The following is a 25,254-nucleotide window of genomic DNA, read 5'->3' as shown; positions in this document are numbered from 1 at the left end:
TTATGAGTTTCAGGGGTGGAATTTAGTGATTCATCACTTGCATATAACACCCAGTGCTCGTTACATCACATGCCCTCCTTAATGCCCATCACCCAGTTACCCCATCCCCCCACCACCTCCCCTCCAGCAACCCTCAGTTTCTTTCATATAGTTAAGAGTCTCTCATGGTTTGCTTCCCTCTCTGTTTTCATCTTATTTTTTTTTTTAAGATTTTATTTATTTATTTGACAGAGAGAGACACAGCGAGAGAGGGAACACAAGCAGGGGGAGCGGGAGAGGGAGAAGCAGGCTTCCCTCCAAGCAGGGAGCCTGATGCGGGGCTCGATCACAGGACCCCGGGATCATGACCTGAGCCGAAGGCAGACGCTTAATGACTGAACCACCCAGGCGCCCCTGTTTTCATCTTATTTTATTTTTCCCTCGCTTCCCCTATGTTCATCAGTTTTGTTTCTTAAATTCCCCATGAGTGAAATCATATGGTGTCTTTCTATGACTGACTTATTTTGCTTAGCATAATACCCTCTAGTTCCATCCATGTCATTGCAAATGATAAGATTTCATTCTTATTGATGGCTGAGTAATATTCCAGTGTGTGTGTGTGTGTGTGTGTGTGTGTGTGTACACACCACATCTTCTTTATCCATTCATCTGTCAATGGACATCTGGGCTCTTTCCATAGTTTGGCTATTATGGACATTGCTGCTATAAACACTGGGGTGCAGGTGCCCCTTCAAATGACTATGTTTGTATCCTTTGGATAAATACCTAGTAGGGCAATTACTGGGTCATAGAGCAGCTCTATTTTTAATTTTTTGAGGAACCTCCATACTGTTTTCCAGAGTGGCTGCATCAGCTTGCATTCCCACCAACAGTGCAAAAGGGTTCCCCTTTCTCCGCATCCTTGTCAACATCTGTTGTTTCCTGAGTTGTTAATTTTAGCCATTCTGACTGGTGTGAGGTGGTTTTGATTTGTATTTCCCTGATGCCATGTAATGGTGAACATTTTTTCATGTGTCTGTTAGTCATTTGTATGTCTCCTTTGGAGAAATGTCTGTTCATGTCTTCTGTCCATTTCTTGACTGGATTTTTTGGGTTTTGGGTGTTGAGTTTGATAAGTTCTTTACAGATTTTGGATACTAGGCCTTTATCTGATGTCATTTGTGAATATCTTCCCCCATTCCGTAGGTTGCCTTTTAGTTTCGTTGATTGTTTCCTTTGCTGTGCAAAAGTTTTTTATCCTGATGAAGTCCCAATAGTTCATTTTTGCTTTTGTTTCCCTTGCTTTGCAAGAAGTTGCTGTGGCTGGGGCGCCTGGATGGCTCAGTCGTTAAGCATCTGCCTTCTGCTCGGGTCATGATCCCAGGGTCCTGGGATTGAACCCCACATCGGGCTCCTTGCTCAGCGGGAAGCCTGCTTCTCCCTCTCCCACTCCCCCTGCTTGTGTTCCTGCTCTCGCTGTCTCTCTCTCTCTGTCAAATAAATAAAATCTTTAAAAAAAAAAAGAAGTTGTTGCGGCTGAGCCACCACTACCTCTTGTCTGCATCACTGCAATGACCCCCCGTCTCTCTGTTTCTGCCCTTATCCACCTCACCCTATTCTCAAAATGGCAGCCAGAGTAATCTTTTCAAATCGTAAGTCAGCTCACAGCAGTCCTTTGCCAAAAACCCTGCAGTGGCCCCTCATTTCAGTCAGGATAAAAGCCAAAGTTCTTTAAATGGCCTCATTTCCTCATGAAGGTACCTTATAAACCTACCAGTAGGAGACAATTCCCCATGGGTCTCTTGCTTTTCTGCATATCTTGCAAGAAGAAACACTTTGTTCCAGACAATCTTTTCAAAAATGTTTGGATAGCAAGCAGCTTTGGAAAATATATCATCTCCTCCCAGAGCTGAGAGCAGTTTGCTTGCTCCTCAGTGTGACAAAGATCATGTCTCCCTCCACGCAAAGGGTAGGCAGGTTTGCTTGCAGTCCATTGTAAGAGACTCAGGTATGTCACCTCCAACTGGGGACCTCACATTACCTCCCTGGGACTTGGAGGCAAGGGGAACTGATGGAAATATGCTGCTGTCATGCTTCTTGTTGTGCCATGAATAATAAGGGTTTTGTTCTCTGACTCAGGAGTCTCATGCCTTCTGCCAGAATCCACAACACTGTGCCGGCTAAATTTGTTAGCTTGCAAAACAGAGGAAAATCTCAGCCTCTACACAGTCCTGGACACCCACCCGACCCATCTTCTACTGTCATCCCCTCACTCACTTCGGCTCAGCCACACTGTCTGCTCACTGTTCTCTGAGTGAATTTGACACACCCCTTTCTTAAAGCCTTTCCACTGCTTTTGTTTTCTGCCTGAAATACCCTTCCACCAAATACCTAGTTAGCTCCTTCCTCTTTGCCAAGTCTTTGTTCTAATTTCACCTTCTCAATGGGGCCAGCTCTAACCATCTCATTTCAAGTTGCAACTGAGCCTCCTTCCTTCCTCAACATTCCCAGTTCCCTTTACTTGGCTCTATTTTTTTTTTCTTTTCTTCACTGCACATATCACCTTCTACATACTATATAGAGGGGTCAGCGAACATTTTCTTGAAGGCCAGATAATAAATATTTTAAGTCTGTGGGAATCAAAGGTCTCTCTTGCAACTACAGATGGTCCTCAACCTAACGACAGTTCGATTTACAATTTTTTTAGTTCACAATGGTGCGAAAGCGATGCGCCTTCATTACAAACTGTACTTGGAATTTTGAATTTTGATCTCTCCCCAGGCTAGTGATAATGCAGGATCCTACTCTCCTGTGATGCTGGGAAGTGACAGTGAGCCGCAGCTCCCAGCCAGCCACGTGATCAGGCGGGTCAACAACCAATAACTCACAACCGTTGGTACCCATACAGCCGTTCTGTTTTCTGTTTTCAGTATGCATTACATGAGATGTTCAATATTGTATTATAAAACGGGCTTTGCGTTAGATGATTCTGTCCAACTGTAGGCTAATGCAAGTGTCCCTAGCATGTTTAAGGTGGGCTAGGCTAAGCTATGATGTTTGGCAGGTTAGGTGTATTAAATGCATTTTTGACTTAGGGTATTTTCCACTTAAAATGGGTTTATTGGGTGTAATCCTATTGTAAGTCAAGGGACATCTCTACTGAAGTCTGCCATTGTGGTGGCAAAGCCACCACAGGTAATACCTACATGAACGGGCGCGGCCATGTTCTAGTAACTATTTATTTACAAAAATAGACAGTGGGCCTGTAGGCTTTAAATTGTCAACCCCCATAATATATAACTTAGTTATCACATTTACTGTTTGTTTGCCTCATCGCACTAGAATATAATCTCCATGAAGGCAGAAATCTGTTTTATTCACTAATATTCCCCAAGTGCCTGGAACAGTGACTAAAGGGAATAGCAGGAACTCAATAAATTATTTGCCAAAAAAAAGTACAATCGGGGAACAGATTCTTGTAGATCAGTTTTCAAATAACCTAAACTGGGATTAGATTCAAACTCACAGACAATATTTGAGATAGACAAAGTCAAGGAAGTCTAACTTCATCATGATCCCTTCCCCTTAAGGATCCCACTCATCAGTCAATAGGGATAAACTTTCAGCAGCCCCGTTTGTTCCAAATGAGCCTGTTCCCCTGGTCACAGTTATCTGAGGGGAGAGTCAGAACCTCTCCCAAGCTAGACCAATAACTCTTCTTCCCCTCACAAAGACTTGGAACTTACACTGAAAAAGCCAGTCATCGCATGTGGCTGGAAATGTAACATGTAAATTTAAAACTATGGACACATGTGGTAGAAATGTACTTCCCTGTCCCCTTGAAGCTGGGCGTAACCACATGACATGCTTAGAACAACAGAACATGAATGGAAATGATGAATGTGAACGATCTGGGTGAAAGCTATAAAAGCCAGTGTGCTTTTGAACAAATGGTGAGGGGATCACTGGATGCTCACACACAAAAGAATGAAGGTGAACCTCGACTTCACATCATACACAAAAATCAACTCAAAATGGATCAAAGACCTAAATGTAAGAGTTACAATTATAAAACGCCCAGAAGAACACATAGGAGTAAGTCTGTATGACCTTGAGTTAGGCAATGGTTTCTTAGATAGGACACCAAAATCACAAGCAGCCAAAAAAAAAAAAAAAAAAAAGATAAACTGCACCTCAGATGTGTGTCAAAGACAATATCAAAAAAATGAAAGACAACTCCTAGAATGGGAGAAAATACTTGTAAATCATATACGGGCAGACCTTGCAGATCTTGCAGATTCAGTTCCAGACCACTGCAATAAGGCAGTCAAATGAATTTTTTGGTTCCCAGGGCATATAAAAGTACTTTTATCTATTATGTGTGCAATAGCATTATGTCTAAAAAACGCAATGTACATACCTTAATTAAAAAATACTTGATTGCTGAAAAATGCTAACCATCCTCTGAGCTTTCAGAGTTGTAATCTTTTTGCTAGTGGAGGGTCTTGCCTCAACGTTGATGCCGGCTGACTGATCAGAGTGATGGTTGCTGACGGCTGGGGAGGCTGTGGCAGTTTCTTCAAATAAGACAACAATGAAGTTTACCTCATGGATTGACTCTTCCTTTCATGAACAATCTCTCTGTAGCATGCGATCTGTTGTTTTTTTTTTTTTTTTTAAGGTTTTATTTATTTGACAGAGAGAGAGAAGAGAGCGAGTGAGTGCACGCACAAGCTGGGGAGCAGAAGGAAGAGGCAGAGGGAGAAGCAGGCTCCCCACCGAGCAGGGAGCCCGATGTGGGGCTCCATCCCAGGACCCTGGGATCATGACCTGAGCTGAAGGCAGACACTTAACTGAGCCACCCAGATGCCCCGCAATGCTGTTTGATAGCATTTTAGTCACAGTAGAACTTCTTTCAAAATTGGAGACAATCCTCTCAAACCTTGCTGCGCCTCACCAAGTTCATGCAATATTCTAAGTCCTTTCTTGTCATTTTAACAATCTTCACAGCATCTTCACCAGAAGTAGATTCCATCTCAAGAAACCACTTTCTTTGCTCAGCCATAGGAAGCAGCTCCTCAGCCATTAAAATTTTATCCTTAGGGGCACTTGGATGGCTCAGTCAGTTAAGCCTCCGACTCTTAACTTCAGCTCAGGTCATGATCTCAGGGTTGTGAGATCGAGCCCTGCATCAGGCTCACATGCTGGGCGTGGAGGCTGCTTAAGATTCTCTCTCTTGGGGCGCCTAGGTGGCTCAGTCATTAAGTGTCTGCCTTCGGCTCAGGTCATAATCCCAGGGTCCTGGGATCGAGCCCCATATCGGGCTCACTGCTCAGAGGGAAGCCTGCTTCTCTCTCTCCCACTCCCTCTGCTTGTGTTCCCTCTCTTGCTGTGTCTCTCTCTGTCAAATAAATAAATAAAATCTTTAAAAAAAAAAAAAAAGATTCTCTCTCTCCCTCCCCCTCTGCCCCTCCAGTGCCCCCCACCTCTCTCTTAAAAAGATTATCATAAAAATTCATCAATTCAGTCACATCTTCAGGCCCCACTTCTAATTATTCAAGTTCCCTTGCTATTTCTACCGTATCTGCAGTTACTCCCTCCTCTGAAATCTTGAGCCCCTCAAATTCATCCGTGAGAGTTGGAATCCACTTCTTCCAAACTCTTGCTCACGTTGACATTTTGATCTCTTTCCATGAATCACAAATGCTCTTAATGGCATTTAGAATGGTAACTCCTTCCTAAGTTTTCAATTTACTTTCCCAGACCCATCAGAGAAATCACTATCTATGGCACCTACAACCTTTTTATAAAATGTATCTCTTACACAGTAAGATTTGAAAGTCAAAATGACTCCTTGACCTCTAGGCTGCAGAGTGGATGCTATATTAGCGGACACAAAACAACATGAATCCCACTGTACCTCTCCATCAGAGCTCTTGGGTGACCAGTTGGACTGTTAATGAGCAGTAATATTTTTTTTATTCTTATGTTAATCCCCATACATTACATCATTAGTTTTAGATGAAGTGTTCCATGATTCATTGTTTGTGCATAACACCCAGTGCTCCATGCAGAATGTGCCCTCCTCAATACCCACCACCAGGCTAACCCATCCTCCCACCCCCCTCCCCTCTAGAACCCTGTTTGTTTTTCAGAGTCCATCGTCTCTCATGGTTCATCTCCCCTCCAATTTCCCCCGCTTCATTCTTCCCTTCCTGCTATCTTCTTCTTCTTCTTCTTCTTCTTCTTCTTCTTCTTCTTCTTTTTTTTTTTTCTTAACATATATTGCATTATTTGTTTCAGAGGTACAGATCTGAGATTCAACAGTCTTGCACAATTCACAGCACTTACCAGAGCACATACCCTCCCCAGTGTCTATCACCCAGTCACCCCATCCCTCCCACCCCACCCCCCACTCCAACAACACTCAGTTTGTTTCCTGCGATTAAGAATTCCTCATATCAGTGAGGTCATATGATACATGTCTTTCTCTGTTTGACTTATTTCGCTCAGCATAATACCCTCCAGTTCCATCCACGTCATTGCAAATGGCAAGATCTCATTCCTTTTGATGGCTGCATAATATTCCATTGTATATATATACCACCTCTTCTTTATCCATTCATCTGTCGATGGACATCTTGGCTCTTTCCACAGTTTGGCTATTGTGGACATTGCGAGCAGTAATATTTTGAAAGGAATCTTTTTTTCTGAGCAGCAGGTCTCAACAGTGGGCTGACAATATTCAGCAAACCATGTTATGAACAGATGTGCTGCCATGTGTCTCATGACTTTGTTGTTCCATTTACAGAGCACAGGCAGAGTAGATTTAGCATAATTCTTAAGGGCCTTGGGATTTTCAGAATGGTAAATGAGCACTGGCTTCAATGTAAAGTCATCCGCTGCATTAGCCCTAATAAAAGAGTCAGTCTGTCCTTTGAAACTTTGAAGCCAGGCATTGACTTCTATCCAGCTATGGAAGTCCTAGATGGCATCTTCCTCCGATAGAAGGCTGTTTCATCTATACTGAAAAATCTATTGTTTCATGGAGCCACCTTCATGAATGATCTCAGCCAGACCTTCTGGAGAACCTGCTGCAGTTTCTACATCAGCACTTGCTGCTTCATTTTGAACTTTTATGTCATGGAGACGGCTTCTTCCCTTCAACCTCATGACCTCATGAACCAACCACTGCCAGCTTCCAACTTTCCTTCGCAGCTCCCTCACCTCTCTCAGCTTTCACAGAATTGAAGAGAGTTAAGGCCTTGCTCTGGATTAGGCTTTGGCAGAAGGGAATGTTGTGGCTGGCTTGATCTTCTATCCAGACCACTGAAACCTTCTCCATCTCAGCAGTAGGGCTATTTCATTTTATCATTTGTGTGTTCACTGGAGTTGTACTTTTAATTTCCTTCAAGAACTTCTCCTCTGCATTCACAATTTGGCTGTTTGGCACAAGGGGCCTAGCTTCCAGCCTAGCTCGGCTTTTGACATGCCTTCCTCACTAAGCTTAATGTTTTCTAGCTTTTGATTTAAAGTGAGAGATGTGTGACTCCCCCTTTTACTTGAACACCTAAAAGCTGTTGTAGGGTTATTAACTGGCCTCATTTCAACATTATTGTGTCCCAGGTAATAGGGAGGCCTGAGGAGAGGGAAAGAGATGTGAACGGCCAGTAGGTGGAGCTAACAGAGCACACACAACATTTATTAAGTTTGTTATCTTACATGGGTGGGATGGTGGCACCCCAAAACAATGACAATAGTAACAATAAAGATTGCGGATTATAGGTCACCATGACGAACAATAATAATGAAAAAGTTTGAAATGAGAGAGCTACCAAAATGTGACACAAAGACACAAAGTGAGCAAATAGTGTTGGAAAAATGACTTATTCAATGCAGGGTTGCCACAAACCTTCAATTAGTAAAAAACCTAGTATCTGTGAAGCACAATAAAGCGAAGCACAACAAAACAAGGTATGCCTGTATCTGACAAAGGTCTAGTATCCGGGATAAATAAAGAAATCTTACCACTCAACAATAAAGAGGCAATGAAATTTAAAAATGAGTAAAGAATTAGGGCACCTGAGCACACAGACTACAATCCTCTGCCTATTTCATCATGCGGTGAAGCAAGTTGACTGAGCTCTAGCCAATGGAATGTGAACAGATGACATGCACCACCTCCTTCACACAACCCTCCATGCTTTTCCCCCTTTGGCAGCTTGATGCAAAAGGACAGAGTGACCTTAGCAGCCATGAACTGAAGACAGCAGAGCCACACAGAACTTGGGTTACTGAATCACAACATGAAAAGTCACCCACTGGCAGGAACACCTGCTTTGTGACAGATGTTAGCTTACCCTAACTTGTGCAAGGGAGTAGAAGAAAGCATCTTACGCCAGGTTACCTGTTGGTGGTTCTTACGTATCTCCTTGTTTGATCTTCCCTGCAGTTGAATGAGGTAGGGAAATTGTCCCCATTATACAGAGGGGTTAGGCAAAGTTCAGAGAAGTGAAGTTGCTGGGGAACAGGATCACAAGTCCACCCTCAAATACAGACCTCCTGATTCTGACACTACTAACCTTGCAAAATCAGCAAGCCAATTTTTTTTCCACTGTGTTACACTGAATGCTAAAGATTCCTCCTTAAACTGAACATATTAGCACCTAATCTAAACCTCTAAACTATGAAATAGATTATAAAAAGATGAAAGAGAAGGTAATCTTCCCTCAAGACAACTGTGCCATCCCATTTATCTCTTTATGCCTGATGGTCAGTCAAGAACATGGCATAAAGAGAGGCCTTCACATTTGCCTGAAAAGGTTTTAAAAAGTGTTACCAAGAAACAAAAAGTTAAGTGTCCATCACATTACAATTAGAAACCAGCAAAAGAGAAGTTGTGTTGGTGTAGACCAACCATAATAAGACTAATTTCATCAAGTGGAATTTACTTAAATAACAATATAACGGGGCACCTGGGTGGCTCAGCCATTAAGCGTCTGCCTTCGGCTCAGGTCATGATCCCAGGGTCCTGGGATCGAGCCCCGCATCGGGCTCCCTGCTCTGTGGGAGGCCTGCTTCTCCCTCTCCCTCTGCCCCTGCTTCTGTTCCCTCTCTCGCTGTGTTTCTCTCTGTCAAATAAATAAATAAAATCTTTAAAAAATATATATATATAACAATTCAATTGCACATTGTAGGTAAAGGAGTTGTAGCAATATGAGAATATAGAATTCTGAGAATACCTGGCAACTTAAACATGCATCTAATAATGCAGAGTATTCTGTAATACTAAAGAATGAAAAATAAAGCATGTTGACTTTCAAGTTGGGATGATTTATTTGCACTTAAAAAATACAACTTCTAAGATGACATCTGTTTTAAAAAATGTCTTAATGTTAAAAATATGCTACAGGAACTGTTGTCTTCATGTTGAAAATGTGGATGTCATATCAGCATTAGCTTACAAATCATAGGTGATAACATTAACACAAAGGCAGCAAGCAAATACTCACTGGGAACACAGTTTTCATATTAAAAATATCAGAAGTTCACAGTTTTCTTCTTTCTTCCTGACTTACATTGATAAAATGCTTTTATAGTTACAATCTATTTCACTTTCTGGTACCAGATCCAATGCCTATTTGATCAGCAGATGGATGCTACTAACACATTCATCTTACATAAAACTCACACATCTTCAATTTCTAAAAATGTCTTGCTCTGTAAAACCGTGACCACTGGGAATGGAAAAGACAGGAAACTAAGTTCAAGTGTAATGAGATGAGAAAGAGGGACAGAAAATGTTGGCAGTTTTTACTAATAAAACATTGAATTATAAAGTACATATAGGTAGCTTTGATGATTCAACAGGAAACCACACACTGATTTACAAAGTCTATGACCTCTAACTATTTTTGTTTAATCCAAATGAAAGTGAAAAATACAGATTTTCAAAGAATTTCAAAATCCACCTACATGGCAAGGTAACATTAAGGGTTTTTAGGTAAGCAGATCACAAGACAGGTTTATTTTGTTTGTGTTTTAAGGCAAAGCAAAATTTCCCAAGTGAAATACCTACAAAATAAATTTGCTTTAGAAATAAATTTCAGTAATAAAATAATACTTCTCACTTATTAAATATATATTTTACCTTTACATCTGATTTAGCAACGTGCATCAAAAAATTCAAGAGTTCTATGAATATTTGCAAATAAATATTTAAAACACTAGCATATAAATGCCTCAGCTGGTATTCATTCGGGTGTTTGGATGTCAACAGTTAGCCAAGGGAAAAAAAGAATAAATAATAAACTACCTACTTATAAAATTTTCCCCTTAGACAACATGGGAATATGACACACTGGTTCAGAATGAAGTCATTTTTCTGGACAGCACATATCAGTGGAACACATGTGTTCCCCTTTTGCAAATCAAAGTACCCAACGGTACTGTTTTCTTCAGCTATTAAATCAATAGCCTAAGATTTATGTTTACTGTAATCTCTCTTTTCATGTAAAGTATTTCCTTAAAAAACAAATCACTGTTTAGAAAGCAACTGTCTACTATGAAGAATAAAATCATTTCAGGTAAAAAGTGAAATAATTAATGAAAATTGTTTAAACTCATTTACTAACCTGGATACTTGGTTCCAGTAAAGACAAGAATGAATTAAAATGTCTGTATGATTTCCCAAGCAGGGAGTGTCATCCCTTCAAATTGAGGAAGACTTTCCAGCACTTCAAAATAACAGAATTCCTTTAAAACTGAAATAATAAGCAATATTCTTTAACATGTTCATTGTATCCAATTTCTCTGGCTATCAGTTCTGTTACACTGGGACCAACTTTTTTTTTCCTAAATAGTGTCCAACAGACTACCAATAATTAAAACAAATTTACTCGAAAATATTAAGTAGCAATAAAACCAAAGCTCCCACTGGGATATGCCAGCATCCCTTACATTCATCACTTAAACTGTGTGTTTCTAAGAACTACTGGATTAACATACAAGGTGTATTAACATACAAGTTTTACTTTATAAAGCTTAGCATTATACTTCAAAGTACCTTGAGATTTCCTATTAAATACCTGATGTAGGTATCTGTATGCATTCTTTATTAAATACAGTGAGGCGGCTGCTGGATTTTTCCATGCAAGGTCGGGTTACAGTATTACTGTCTCATACATTTATAAACTGGACAGAATGGGGGTTAGACTTCTACCAAAGCTAGATCCACCCAGCCCTTTGGGATGGATCAGGCCAAGAACCTGCTCAGCCTTCTGAATCCACTAACTAGTACTTACAACATTTCTTTCTGCAGTTTTCAAGTCATAAACAGATTGGAATGGACTTCCACGCCATCAAAATCAGATAGCAACTGCTCAACAGAGAAGGTATTCTCCCTCATGATAAATTCTGATGTGTCCTTCCTTACATTTCAAGTTCAACAATCTGAAGTAATGAAATCTAACAGCAGATATAAAAAAGACAAAGCTATCAACAATGGGAAGTGGGAACAGGGTTTCAAACAAGCAATCAAATACATAAAGAAAAATATATAAATAACTGGTCTGCAGGAGGGGAGACAATCTGGAGAAAATCCACCACTCTTTCTGAAAGAGCAGGATAAAACATTGTCCATTTCATATTTATAAGCTATTTTCTATCTACCTACCTATCTGATCTAGACATGTCTACAGAGATTAAAAATATGTCAATTACATGAATACATATCACTTAAGTATATCATACACAATAAAAATATTAATAATAGGCACCAAAAGGCTTAAAATGTATAACGTTAAATAAACTATCTGCCAAATTATCAGTGGGTAACTAAGGCCTAATATTCCTTAAATAGTCATATTGGCATAGCTGTCAATGTTGAAACATTAGTAATGTTTCAATATTGGACACCAAATTCTTCAGAATAATGTTAACCTTGGAAAATATTATTTTAGGGGTGCCTAGGTGGCTCAGTCAATTAAGCATCCAGCTCTTGATTTCAGCTCAGCTCTTGATCTCAGGTCATGAGTTCAAGCCCCATGTTGGGCCCCACACTGGGTGTGGAGCCTACTTAAAGGGGAAAAAAAAAAAAAATATATATATATATATATATATAATTTTAATCATAAAACCTACTAATATCTCAAAGGTGAGTCATTCTACAATTCTAATAGTTTGTGCTGTTGCATCTGAAAAAGCGAGGAATGTTTGTAAAATCAGATTAAAATAATAATGTTAAAAGTAAGTCTCAGTCTAATATCTGAGGAGCTCTGGGAGAGTGGAGAAGGATCAAAGATGACCTTGATCATCTGCAGAATAAAATGATGAAATGAAAGTTCATGGGCACTTGAACTTCAGAAAAAGCAAACCTCACAGATACATATTTGAACCAGAATTGAAAATACACCTATGGTGATTGGGTGATCATAGTAGACAGCAAGTAAAAGCCAGAACTCCAGGAAGCATGCTTTTGGGAGGCCTTTTCTTTAAACAGAACTGCAGCACATATAAATGAGCACTCCCTGACACTTGGCATCATTCCAACACAGGCCACTGGCCTCATTTCAAGGGCTCAAGAGTCCCATGGGGCCAGTGGCCACCATAGTGGACAGACTAGGACTGAGGGGAAACAACACCATCCAGAGGCTGGCGGGGTGGGCAGAGGGGAGGAGATCATTTCCCAAGACCCATTCCAGGCCCTATGAATCACAAAATCTTAGGGCATCTAAACGATCACTGGAGTCTTCATTAACTCATTTTAACTAAATGCATTTGAATTTATGATTTATAAAGATGGAGAGAATAAGAGAAAAACAGAAATATGTAAAAAGAAGAGTCAAGGAAGCATTAATCAGAGTAATTCAAAAATTTTTCCAGTTAGTCACAAAGACCTTTTCAATTATTATTTTCAGTCACTTTGAAGGAAGGATGAGAAGTAGAACCATAATGACCACAGGGACTATTAGTGCCTATCACAGCGTAACTGTGTTTCCAGTAGCATCAAAAGAAGATGCTCACTTGTCTTCAGAAGGGGGGAAGCCTTCTGTATATACATCCCACTGATTTGAAGCCCTTATCAAAGACTCATAGAGTGACCTCAAAGTTCACCTCTAAGTTCCCAGGCCAGGTAGGAATGACAGTCACATAGCGCTGCTAACCTGCCCACTTTGCCAAAGAGACAGTTATACTGTTAGATTGCTTCAGTGATTAAAAATATTCCTTGACACTGATTAATTTGAAGTTCACCTCCCTACAGCTTCTACCCACTTGGAGAGGAAACAGAATCAATGACCTTCCTTTTCCTATGTATCCTGAGACTTTCTTGTATCCGGGAGAAGCACAGAAACATGCAAATATATGTTCATATAGGAGCTGATGTAGTTAACCTTCCATTAATTATCAATAATGCCCTTCTTGTCACTGATCCTACAAAGCAGAACCTCTGCTTCAGTCTTAAAATTTGTACAGCACTAATCAAAACCCTGGCTCTCCATTTAAAAAGAAAAGAAAAGAAAAGAAAATTATACGAAAAACTACACAAATTGCACAAACTGTCAGACACATTGGCAGCCCAAACCCATCCCATATGCCCCTCCAAACATTAGATAAAATATTGTCACTTCAGCACTCATTCTTCACAAAGCACCCTGAATCCAAAGTAACTCCAAAAATGCAATATTAGCTGATGCCACATGAAACTCATGCCACCAGGGTATCAGGAACAGGCCAGGAAACAGATAAATATTTGTAGTGTTTATGATATTACAACAATTAAACAGTCAATGGATAGATTATCCATATTATCAGGTAACTATAAAAAGCACAGGACAATCAGAGAAAGACAATTATCGTATGGTTTCACTCACATGAGGAATGACAGAAACAGCACACAGGATCACAGGGGAAGGGAGGGAAAAACGAATGGGAAGAAACCAGAGAGGGAGACAAACCACGAGAGGCTCTTAACTATGGGAAAGAAACTGAGGGTTGCTGGAGGGGAGGTAGGTGAGGGGATGGGGTAACTGGGTGACTGGCATTAAGGTGATGAGCACTGGGTGTTATATGCAACTGATAAATTACTGAATTACATCTGAAGCTAATGATGTTCTATATGTTGGTTAATTGAACTTAAATAAGAAGAAGAGGAAGTAAAAATAAAAACAATAGAAGAAAAAAATAAAAGACAAATTTTAATGAGATACAGGAATTTCTTTTATATTTGTTTGGTAATGCAGAGTTAAAATAAAATAAAAATAACCGCAATAGCTCATATAGTTTTCAAATTATACCAGAAAGATAAGTTTTTACTGACTTTCGCTCTGACCTGCAGCTTCTCACAAAAACAACGTGGGTGTATTTATACTTTAAAAAAGTAATGCTACCAAAGCTCTTCTATGGAATTTATAACCTATTTCTCAAGTTGTATACAAAATAATTATTAAACATATTTCCACTGCTGATATTGTAATAACAGTTCATTTTATTTCCTCTCGCCTGGACCTAAAATAAAGCTACGTAATTCATATTAATAGCACATAGTGAGAGCTCCCACCATGCTCTCTGAAGGGCTAGTTCTCTGACTCAAGTTGTATTAATCATCTTCCACTGGAAACGTATCTTCAGTATTGGTCAAGAATTAGCACCTTAAAGAAAACAAGACCAAAATACCTGCCGGGTACAGACTCACGTAGCAGGGAATGAACAGCAAGGAGCAAATTCATAATCTGGGTTATTGTCAGTGACAAACACATGAATAAATTTAAAGGTGCTTGAATTTCTGCACTTACTTCATTTTACAGCAGAAGCCACAAACTCAGCCAGTATTTTTGTGTTGGTGTTGTAATCAGTGCATAAAAACCATAATTATTACGGCAACTCATATATTCATATAGACTTTCACAGTTTACCAAAAGCTATCCTACGCATCATCTAATTGAGCCGCCACGAGCACCAAGCACTCGTGTTGCTTTCGCGCCCCCCCTCCTGGGGAAATGGAGTCACAGAAAGAATGAAGGACTTACTCCATCCACGTCAAGGAATTACTGACTACCACAGGTGGGCTCCAGATCCCAATCTGGGGATGTTCTGTTAAATTACAGAGGTTTCCATGATAAGTTACTCTTCAAAATAGAACAGAAATAGGACCACACCCTGATTTATGGATCCATGAATTATTTTTCCTCGCCCTGGATGCAATCCTGTCATTAACCCCAACATATGGGGGGCGAAGTGGGGGTAGACAGAGATGATTGTAGAATAAGACACGCACTTTGTGCTAAAAGCTTGAGTTAAACAGTTTGACACTGTTTGCTGAAAATGCCTAATACACAGACTCACAGTTATAAAACCAAAAGAGACCTTGAAAATTCATCTGTTCTCTTTCCATTTCACAGATGAGGAAAATATGCTGATGCAGAGAGCAGGGGGCTCCCTAAAGGTCACCTCAGTGACTGCTAAGCAGTACCAGAGCCAGGCTCTCCCCCGCATTCTGCCCTGATTGTGTTTCCCAGATAAAGGACAAAGCATGGTCCAGATATTTACAAGGAACCATCACAGTGCTAGATAGATTAGAAAATTAGATCTTACTCACCAACATCATGAGTATAAAAATTATTGATATTTTACATACCATTTAAAGCAGCAGGAACTTTGCTTCCTATAGAAAAAATAATCAACGTATGTATTTTAGACTCTCATGGCTAAGGTTGAGGATAATTTCTAAAATATGACTTTTTCTTCCCTTTAGACAGAGTTTTTTGAATTTTGTTATTATAATAGATTTAAGTACATTCAAAAAAAGGATAGTCACTCAAAAATGTCACCACCTTTAACTTACATGAAGAATAAAAAAACCCCAAAACCTAATATTTCACCATCTTTTCTAGATACAGTTCCCTTCAACCCATTAAGGACACTATCCTATCCCTATTCACACCCACTGCCTGTCTTGTTCAGGAGACTTCAGGTTATTGTTAATCTATTTTGAATGTAGGTGATTTTTATTTCCCCTCTTAAATTTAAATACTAGGCAACAAAATATCTCTGACCAACAAATCTAAAAATGGCTCAACTTATCAGCGCTTTGCTACTTAAACATAAATTTCCACATTAAAAAAATAAATAATCTAATCAGACTTTATTGTACCTGTGAGTCCTTTAAAAGACTTCTTTACTCTCCAATTCAAATCTAATATGAAATTCTTTTTGGAGAGGCAAAATATAAGAATTTTCTAGACAGTACTGAACATTGAACATCGTTTCATAGGAAAAAAAAACATTTATGCAGACCAACAGTAAACCATACAGATGATAAAAAATATTGACAATAAAATTAGTTTTTTGTCTCTCATTCACAAGATCACTTTTCCACTTTAATACAAGGTCTAATCTAGAGCATATGTCAGTGCTAACTGAGGGGAAACTCCATCCTTCGTGTTCTGATCAATCGGAGGAAGTTTTTTTCCAGAGGTGAAGAGCTGCCTGAATTCGGAAGTGTAGCCTGGACTCCATGGAGTAATCTTTGTAGTTGTTTCTAAAGAAAATAACAATGAAATTGTAATGTCAAAATCCCTTTGTATCCAAGGGAAACATCACCACCTCCCCTTCTTCTCATCTTCATTCCTTATTTGCTTCCAAACGTGAATATGCATTAACAGCAGATCTTGTTAAAATGTAGATTCCGATCCTGTGAGCGAAGGAGGATGGCAATATTCTCTATTTCTAGAAGCTTCCTGGCAGTGATTTGAAAGTCATACTTTGAGTAGCAAGTTCCTATTTAATGACCAAGCCATTCACAAACACAGCCAGAAGCTTATGAAGAGAGTTTAACAAATTTTGTGAACTATTCCTAAATAGTTGACTTCCTTCTCTAAACCAGGAATTTTAAGGCAGCTTCACGTGAACATTATCAATCACCAGCCCCCCGCCCCAGAGAAATCACGCTGAAACCCTCATGAAACAACTACAACAAAGAAATCAGGATTATGTGGTGATACCAAAATTACTTACTCCAATTCTCACAGGCAAATATCAATCGTTTGGCCAACAGTTGTGGGACAATGTCAGAAGGGGCCATAGAAATCCGCAGATTAGTTAAAACGTTTACTTAGCTCATCCGTGTTCACTTCTGTCTGCTCGAATTGTTAAGAATCGGCACAGCGGAATGGCTTTGACTTTGGGCTCCTGCTTTCACACACCACCTTGGCCCGTGGGTGAACTGTAACTCCTCTGCATGGCAATACTGTCCTTCTACAGCCCTTCATTTTAGAGAGGGCTAAGAGCTGCTCACTGGTAACCTTGATAAGGGTTACTATTCACAATACGGGTTACCAGAGGATGTAATTGGGTATTTTCCTAAATGCCTGGCCACTAATTTTGGCAACTTTGAGAAGCTCCAACAGAAGAAGGGAAAATGCAGACAACTGAAAGTCTTGAAATTATTGGGAAGTCTGTTTACGGTGGCCTCATTAGCACTGGGCTTGAGTTAGTGGTGACTTTTGATCACTGGTGGTCTTCCTTTGTAGTAGTGAATTACCAATCTTTTATTTTCATCATTATAAATTTGTCTTATTGTGCATTGCTTAGGTAGCACCAAGTAGGTCCAAACAATGAATACTGCAAACAACATAATGAGAGTCCCTAATTTTCCAATAGCTAGATTTGAAGATACATACATGTCAGCTGAAATATGAGTCATTCTCACTCTCAACAAAATTAGCTTTAAAAGTGACTCACTCTGATATCACCCTTTATTTTTTTTTAAAGATTTTTATTTATTTGTAGAGAGAGAGAGAGAGAGAGCACAAGCAGGGGGAACAGCAGAGGGAGAGGGAGAAGCAGGCTTCCCGCGGAGCAGGGAGCCCGATGCGGGGCTCGATCCCAGGACCCCGGGATCATGACCTGAGGCGAAGGCAGATGCCCACCTGACTGAGTCCCCCAGGTGCCCCTAGTATCACCCTTTAAAAAAATTAGCAGCAGCAGCCCCCTCTCTCGGTTCCGTGATGCCCCCAAAGCTTCTTTCCCATTACTAGGCTTTATTCACAGCAAAACATCCTGAAAAGTTGCCTGAAGTAGCTGACTCCATTTTCTCCCCTCACAGGTCAAAGTCACTGATGATCTTCATGCTGCCAGGTTCAGCAGCCACTTCTCTGGACTCACCTTGCTTGACCTCTCAGCAGCCATCCTCACAAATGACCGCTCGCTTCTCTTTGAAACACTCTGTTCACTTGGCTTTCCCGCATGTTTTCCTAACTCACTGGCCACTTCTTCTTAATCTTATTGTTTCATGTCTAAAATGATGGCATATCCCAAGGCTCTGTGCTGAACCTTTCTCTCTAGTTATATTATTTTCCCAGAATCACTTCAAGTATCATGGCTTTAAATATCACTGTCTCTGTGCAGGTGACTTTGAAATCTCTACATTCAGCCTTGATGTTTCCACTGAACTCCACGCTTATATATTTTGTCCATCTCCACATGGACACCCAACGAGCACCTCAAAATCCCATGGTCCTAAACAGAAGTATGTTTTCTCCTTTCCTGGAACCTGCTCTTCTAAGCATACCCCATTTCAGTAAAGAGCATCATGTACTATCTAGTGGCTCAACCGTCCAGTTTATAGGTTTCCTAGCTGTGGCTTCAGCCAGGAATGCTCCCCACCCAGTCGTTTGGTGACTGATCTTCTCAAGACTGGCTTTAAATATGCAAATCTCAACTACAATATCATCTCTTCAAGGAAATCTTCCAGACTCAACTCAATTTAAGGTAATACCCAGGGACTCTGTATCGTACTATAAATCTCAGCAAAGCATATACCATTGCTGGTTTTCCTACTTGTTGGCTTATTCAACATTTCCCTCTAACTAAGCAAGAGGAAACGTTGCCTGTTTATGTACAGATGTCTGTCTAGAGCCTTTACTAGAGTCTGGCACATAATAAGTGCTCAGTGAATACTCGCTGAATTTGAGTAAATAAACAAACCAATGAATCACTAAGCTATTTATGGCTTAAAGCTATTATGTCATTCTTTCTCCCTGTAAGAAGTATTCAAGGCAAACAGACCACAGGGTTTTAAGTGAGCCGTGATCACAAGTCTGAGAGCCATTGTCTAGCAGAAATGAAAATGCTTTGAAATTACCACAGTAGACAGAAAGAAAAGAGAGCCAGGGAAAGATCCAGAGGGCTTCTTCCAATCAGCGGCTCTTCAGGGAAACGAGAGATATGGTTGAAGACACCAAGGGTCAGCAGACTGTGACCCAAATAATGGCCAAATCCAGATATACCCATTTATTTACAAGCTGTCTTCTGTGGCTGTTGCAATACAATTAGAAGTTGCAATGGGACCTTATACTGTAAAACCAAATATACTTACTATCTGGCCCTTTACGGAAAACATCTGCCAACCCCAATCCAGAAGAGAATAGGTTAGAAGTCTGGCATAGAGATGCCCACAATCACAACACTTGTAAACAGTCACAGGGCCAGGCATTAAAAAGGCTGGAAATAGCACAACTACAGCAAAAGTCATGAGCATAACATTATCACTAATTTTTCATTCATGTTTTAACTTCTAAGTATATAATATTTCTGCTGTGGTTACACTACTGTGGATGTTCCTGACTCCATAGCAAGCAGGAAAAGCTGCCATCGTCACTTACCTTGCAGTTTCTAGGGTCTTTATGGCCTTGTCAATTTCCCCTTGGCTTTTGTACAAAAAGGCCAACTCAAACAGAGTAAATGGCACTAGATAGTGATCATACTTCAGTAGCTTTTCACTAAAAGAGTGAAAGAAAAGCGATTAAGTCTTAACAGAACAAGAAACAAATCATTCTTTTTCAATGTATGTACTTTCCCCATTCCTCAGAAAACAGGTGCAGCACTAAGCCTATTACCAGAGAGAACTGTCATTATACAATCAAGGAATCTCATAAACGATGGCAATAAATAGTTTGTTTTGAATATATTCATCTTTTATTTTATTCTTTGATCTAAATCCAGTACTGAGCATTGTTTATGACCCTTAGGAAGATGAATGCATGCAGATCTTCAAAGATTAACCCTGGAAAGGACAAAGTCATCCTCCTAAAAAATGAATGTGTTCAGGAAATGACTCCATTTAGAAATAAGAACACTGTATTACTTTATATTGTTAAGTCTTATAAGGCTAAGAAATATTTTAGTATATGTGCTGCCGAAGCGAGCACAAGGCTATGAAATAAAAACACTGTATTACCTTATATTGTTAAGTCCTATAAGGCTAAAAAAAAAGTCAATAAATAAGTGGTCGACACTACTGTTTTCAGCAATATTATGAAATCTGACCATAAAACATCAAGAAGCAATAAAAAATATATATATAAGTAATGCCCTTCCAAATGCATAACTAAGCTCATAAGAACATAAGAAAAACTCTCAAACTGAAAACAAAACAAAGCCAGACTCTAAGTGTGTGGATGATGTCAAAGTAGTCCTGGGATCTGTTTCGGCCTTAATCAACCAGGGCTTTATATCTCAGTGTCCACGCAGATGAGGCCTTGAGTCCACAGAAGAGCAGAGCCTGAGACCTCTATATAAAGCTGGGGCCATTCTCCATCAGAGAAAGGGCAGATTAGAAAAACCCACTCCCTGGCATAGGAGGAAGCCAAGGGCACTTGGCACCTCGGCCTGCATCCAGGTTGGAAGGAAAAAACACATTCCATGGGAAATTAATAAACAGTAGGCTTGTCCTCACATGAATTTGCAATTCAAGTTTACATGGCCCAAAGGATCCAAGAACCTCTAGGCAATGACATTAACATGAAAGTGGGCCTGGGCTGAAAAAGTTTTGGGGGCACCTGGCAGAAATAAAATCAAAATCACTTTAGAGACTCTTCTTCCATCCTAGCCTCATAGGTGTCTCGAGATAAAACCCCACTGAAGGGGAGCTCACGATCCAAAATTACAAAACACATGAGCAAACAATTCACTGTAGATTCGACACATAGCTCAAATGGGTCATCCTTTTGATCCTTCCAGAAACACCAGTAAAATTGAATTCAACGGATACTTTTATTTTTAATTATTTTTTTTTTTATCAATGGCTACTTCTTTAACATGTTTACTAAAAACTGTAGATTACTTATTTGGGAAAAAGACATGGTCCCTTTCCTCTTTGTAAGGACACCAGTCCTCACCAGTCCTCTGACATTCTCGCCTAAGCTAGGGTTTAGTTTTCATGGAACTTAGTGTTCCCCTTCGACCCCAAGTAGAAATGCATAAAGCCACGTTCTACTTAGGCTCCAAGTCTGCTCTCAAAGGACAAAGAGAGCACTACTGGATTCTCTTCCCGGTAAGCGAACACTCGCAGCGGGCGAGCACGTCACTCCCTCCCAGCAATTCCCTGGAAACCGCAATCTGCACGCCGCTCGGCCTCCCAGTTTGGCTGTACCTTTGGATGACGTGATTGAAGTACAGTTCGGCCTGCAGGGGCCGCTGTAGGTTCTTCAGGCAACAGCCCTTCAGCAGCTTCACTAAGCAGTCGTCGTCCACGGAGTAGTCGCTTATGTCTAAAGCCAAACAAACAGAAAGCACACACAAGAGGAAAACCACTTTTTAACATCCCAAGGAAAAACAAAAAATAAATTAAATAAATTAAATAAATAAATAAAACCCCAAGGAAGAGGGAGAACGAATAGCTACGAGGTTTCGGGGGGATCACTTTTTGAAAAGTAAGGAAAATATTTCTAGCATTTGTTATGCTTCACTTGATAAAACACAATGAAAATATTCTAAATTAAAAGAAGAGGCAGCTTACTACCTTAATACACCAGTTTACTGAAATAAAACTTGAACATCTATCCACTTGAAAATCTTTCTTCAGGCGCTCAGTGCTCATTCTCTGAGTTAGGTGGCCTTAGCTGTAACAATAGGAAATCTGAACTCTAAATAAAGTAAGAGCTGTATTAATTCTATAAAAGGTCAAGCAGTGAGGAGCAAGAAGGCTGCCTCCCCCTGTGGCTCTGATTTCTAACTGTGCTGGCTTCACGCAGGGGAGGATAACACTTCCATATGGAGAAGCAGATGGCTTCCTACCCATTAAAAATTCAGGAAGTAGAATACCCTCTCCAGACCATTCTGTTAACAACTTACAAATTCTCCCAGGTTTTGTTCTTTGGGGGGGAAATTCTGTCATAAAATCAGACAAAATGGTTCCCAAGTACATGCAAGTTACGCAAAATCCTCACGAACTTGCAAGTGCTTGAGGCTAACGTAAAGGGTTTTCTTTCACCACGTTTTCCCTTTTGAAAATGACTCTGCCTTCTACAGCCCAAGGCTGTAGAATATTAAACAAAAGGAACCATATCCGTGTGACACCAGCCTGACAAAGGTAGACACTTCACATCTAACACTTTTGAACTGGGGAGCTTTCTCAAGTGACTGCAACTTAGTCATTCCCAAGACAGACTGATAATTTATACATTTCAGACTGTGACAATACAGGGGGTGGGACAGGTAGTAAACCGAACCACTGAGGCCTGGGAGTCCTCATATTGAGATTCCCCTGCTTTCAGTACAAACCTCAGAAATCACCATTAACACATGCTGGTGTTTTGAGTTAGTAAACTGCTTGTTTATGGGAGGTTAATGATGCTACTTAACCAACTGGAAGGGGGTCACTTTACTTCTAGGTGCTAAAAATAGCTAATATTCACCTCTCACTTCCAAGCTCTGATAGTTCATTCACCAAGAAGAATCACAGATATCAACATCAAGTTGATATTCCTGTTACTTAAGGACCATTTTTCAGCTCCCTCCCATCCCCTCGGCCACACACACACACACACACACACACACACACACACACACCCCACACACAAACATATCTGTATGTTTCTAATCTTGGATGCTCACTGAAATACATATATAAGAAGCAATATCTTTCCAGGCCTAGAACAAAACCCTTAGGGTCCAAACTGGATGCTAGTTTTTAGTATCATTTTTGTGCATTCTATTGAGTTCTGTATTAGCATTTTATGACAGTTTGTCTTAGCATGAAATTCTGGTGCTCAGTGCATGATGGTTTTGCTGAGAACTGACATAACACCATGGAAAATTAAAGTACCACTAAACCTGCACTTAGCTTTTATTAGATCATAAGTTATGGAATATGGGTCCGAAGATACCACCTTCCTCCAAACCTTAGCAAAACCATTATTTCCTCAGACCACAGAGTACTCTCTGTCAGATGATTATATTCCCTTAAAATCTGAATGCTTTATCATGATTCTCAACCTCATCGGTGAGTTCACAGATGAACGTTTCAACACACAATTTCCATTTTACATTCCAAGAAGATTATACAACAATGCTGCCAAAGCACATTTTCATCACAAAAGATCTGCTTAACTTGCTGTGAATTGTGCAAGACTGTTGAATCTCAGATCTGTACCTCTGAAACAAATAATGCAATATATGTTAAGAAAAAAAAAAAAGAAGAAGAAGATAGCAGGAAGGGAAGAATGAAGCGGGGGAAATCGGAGGGGAGATGAACCATGAGAGACGATGGACTCTGAAAAACAAACTGAGGGTTCTAGAGGGGAGGGGGGTGGGAGGATGGGTTAGCCTGGTGATGGGTATTAAAGAGGGCATGTTCTGCATGGAGCACTGGGTGTTATGCGCAAACAATGAATCATGGAACACTACATCAAAAACTAATGATGCTGTCAATGCTGTATTCTTGTTGGAACTGAATATAAATGATCTAACTCAAAAACTAATGATATAATGTATGGTGATTAACATAACAATAAAAAATTTTTAAAAAAAAAGATCTGCTTAACTTAATAAAACAGAGGGTAGGCTGAGGAAAAAGAAAGTTTGAAGCCCAAACTACAAAAATATCCACACTGAACTTCTTAGAAACTAGCTGAAATGCACCAAAGGAAAAATTCAAAAACAGATTTAGAAAGTGAAAAGCCGTAAAGTAGCATTTTCCCTTTTATGTAACCCTGATTATGTTTGCTATATAATTTCACAAAGCAAATTAACTGCAACAGAGAGTCAGAGAAGAACTACTGTACCAACTTCCGGCTCCATGTTGAGTTTAGTTAGATTTCAAATGGAACACTAATGGAATACTAATGGAATTAGTGGCAGATACTGACTCCAGGCATATTACACCAAGTGCTCTTCACTTATTAAACTGTATCCTTCCCTTTGTATCCCAAACGGGCCTTTCATAATCACACTGTCAGAGTAAAACACCAAGTGTATCTTCCACCCTCTTTTACTTTAGAGACACTTGCCAAGGGGAAAAGCAAAAACACATTCAATTCCCAATACTGGGGAGAAAGGGGGTGGAAGCTGGAGTCACCTCGGGTTTACAACTTCACTTCATTTTTTCAGTTTTGGATTTTTTTTCCCCCTTGCTCTGAAAGATAAGAGCTTAATTACTAAAAGGTCATTACTGAGAGGAGCGAGGGAGCAGAGATGGAACTCTGGTAATTTTCCTGCATAAAATAATGGACCTGGAAGAGATTATCATAAATTTTGTGTACAAAATCTTTAGGAAAGAAAACTTTTATTATTTTTTTTTTACCCAGAGGGAACACATACGAAAACAGAATCGTACAAAGTACAGTGCATCTGTCTGAGCTTTCCCCAGCCCTCCTTAAACATCTCTAAGCCGATCATCTCAATAGATCATTAAAAGAACAAGGAATGAATGGAGAGAGCAGTCTGGTTTTTCAAGCCTCTATTGCACTGTACATACTTAGTCAGATACATATATTACTCCTTTACATTTTTCCCCCAACCAATAATGGGACAAAATAAACTTTGAGGTAAAGGCTGAAGATCCTGCTCAAATAGAGAACAATCCAATGGTCCCTCAGGACTTCTTAATATACAAAGGCCCCGCTCTCTGGTGGTAAATATTAGTCTGTACTACAAAGGATAGACATTCAAATGTCAGAATTTATTCAACTGAGCCAAAGCCCTTACATTTGTAGAAAAAAACACAAAGAGGGGCGCCTGGGTGGTTCAGTCGTTAAGCGTCTGCCTTCAGCTCAGGTCATGATCCCAGAGTCCTGGGATCGAGCCCCACATCGGGCTCCCTGCTCGGCGGGAAGCCTGCTTCTCCCTCTCCCACTCCCCCTGCTTGTGTTCCTGCTCTTGCCATCTCTCTCTCTGTCAAAAAAAAAAAAAAAAACCCACAAGAACAAGATGGTCCACTTTTCCGGGGTGGGGGGAATACTCTACAAATGTTTTCATTAAAAAAAAGAGGTTTTCCTT

General features: G+C 40.0%; 1 protein-coding gene across 3 annotated transcripts in view; it reads right to left on the bottom strand.

The window, feature by feature from the left end:
- Positions 1-15,377: 15,377 nt before the first annotated feature.
- TTC39B (tetratricopeptide repeat domain 39B) overlaps positions 15,378-25,254 on the bottom strand; it is a 118,392-nt gene continuing 108,515 nt past the window's right edge. For all 3 annotated transcript variants that reach the window (XM_034987962.1, XM_034987964.1, XM_034987963.1), the window contains 3 exons: positions 21,410-21,527; positions 19,641-19,757; positions 15,378-16,516 (listed from right to left, as the gene is read on the bottom strand). In XM_034987962.1, the coding sequence (XP_034843853.1) occupies positions 16,426-16,516; positions 19,641-19,757; positions 21,410-21,527 (326 nt within the window). In that variant the 3' untranslated portion in view covers positions 15,378-16,425. The remainder of the gene's footprint in view (positions 16,517-19,640; positions 19,758-21,409; positions 21,528-25,254) is intronic.

This window comes from Mirounga leonina, unplaced genomic scaffold, assembly GCF_011800145.1.
Source record: "Mirounga leonina isolate KUSES-001 unplaced genomic scaffold, KU_Mleo_1.0 Mir_447, whole genome shotgun sequence".
NCBI lineage: Eukaryota > Metazoa > Chordata > Mammalia > Carnivora > Phocidae > Mirounga > Mirounga leonina.
Note: the sequence above shows the minus strand (reverse complement) of the source record. Positions and strands in the feature narration are given on the sequence as shown.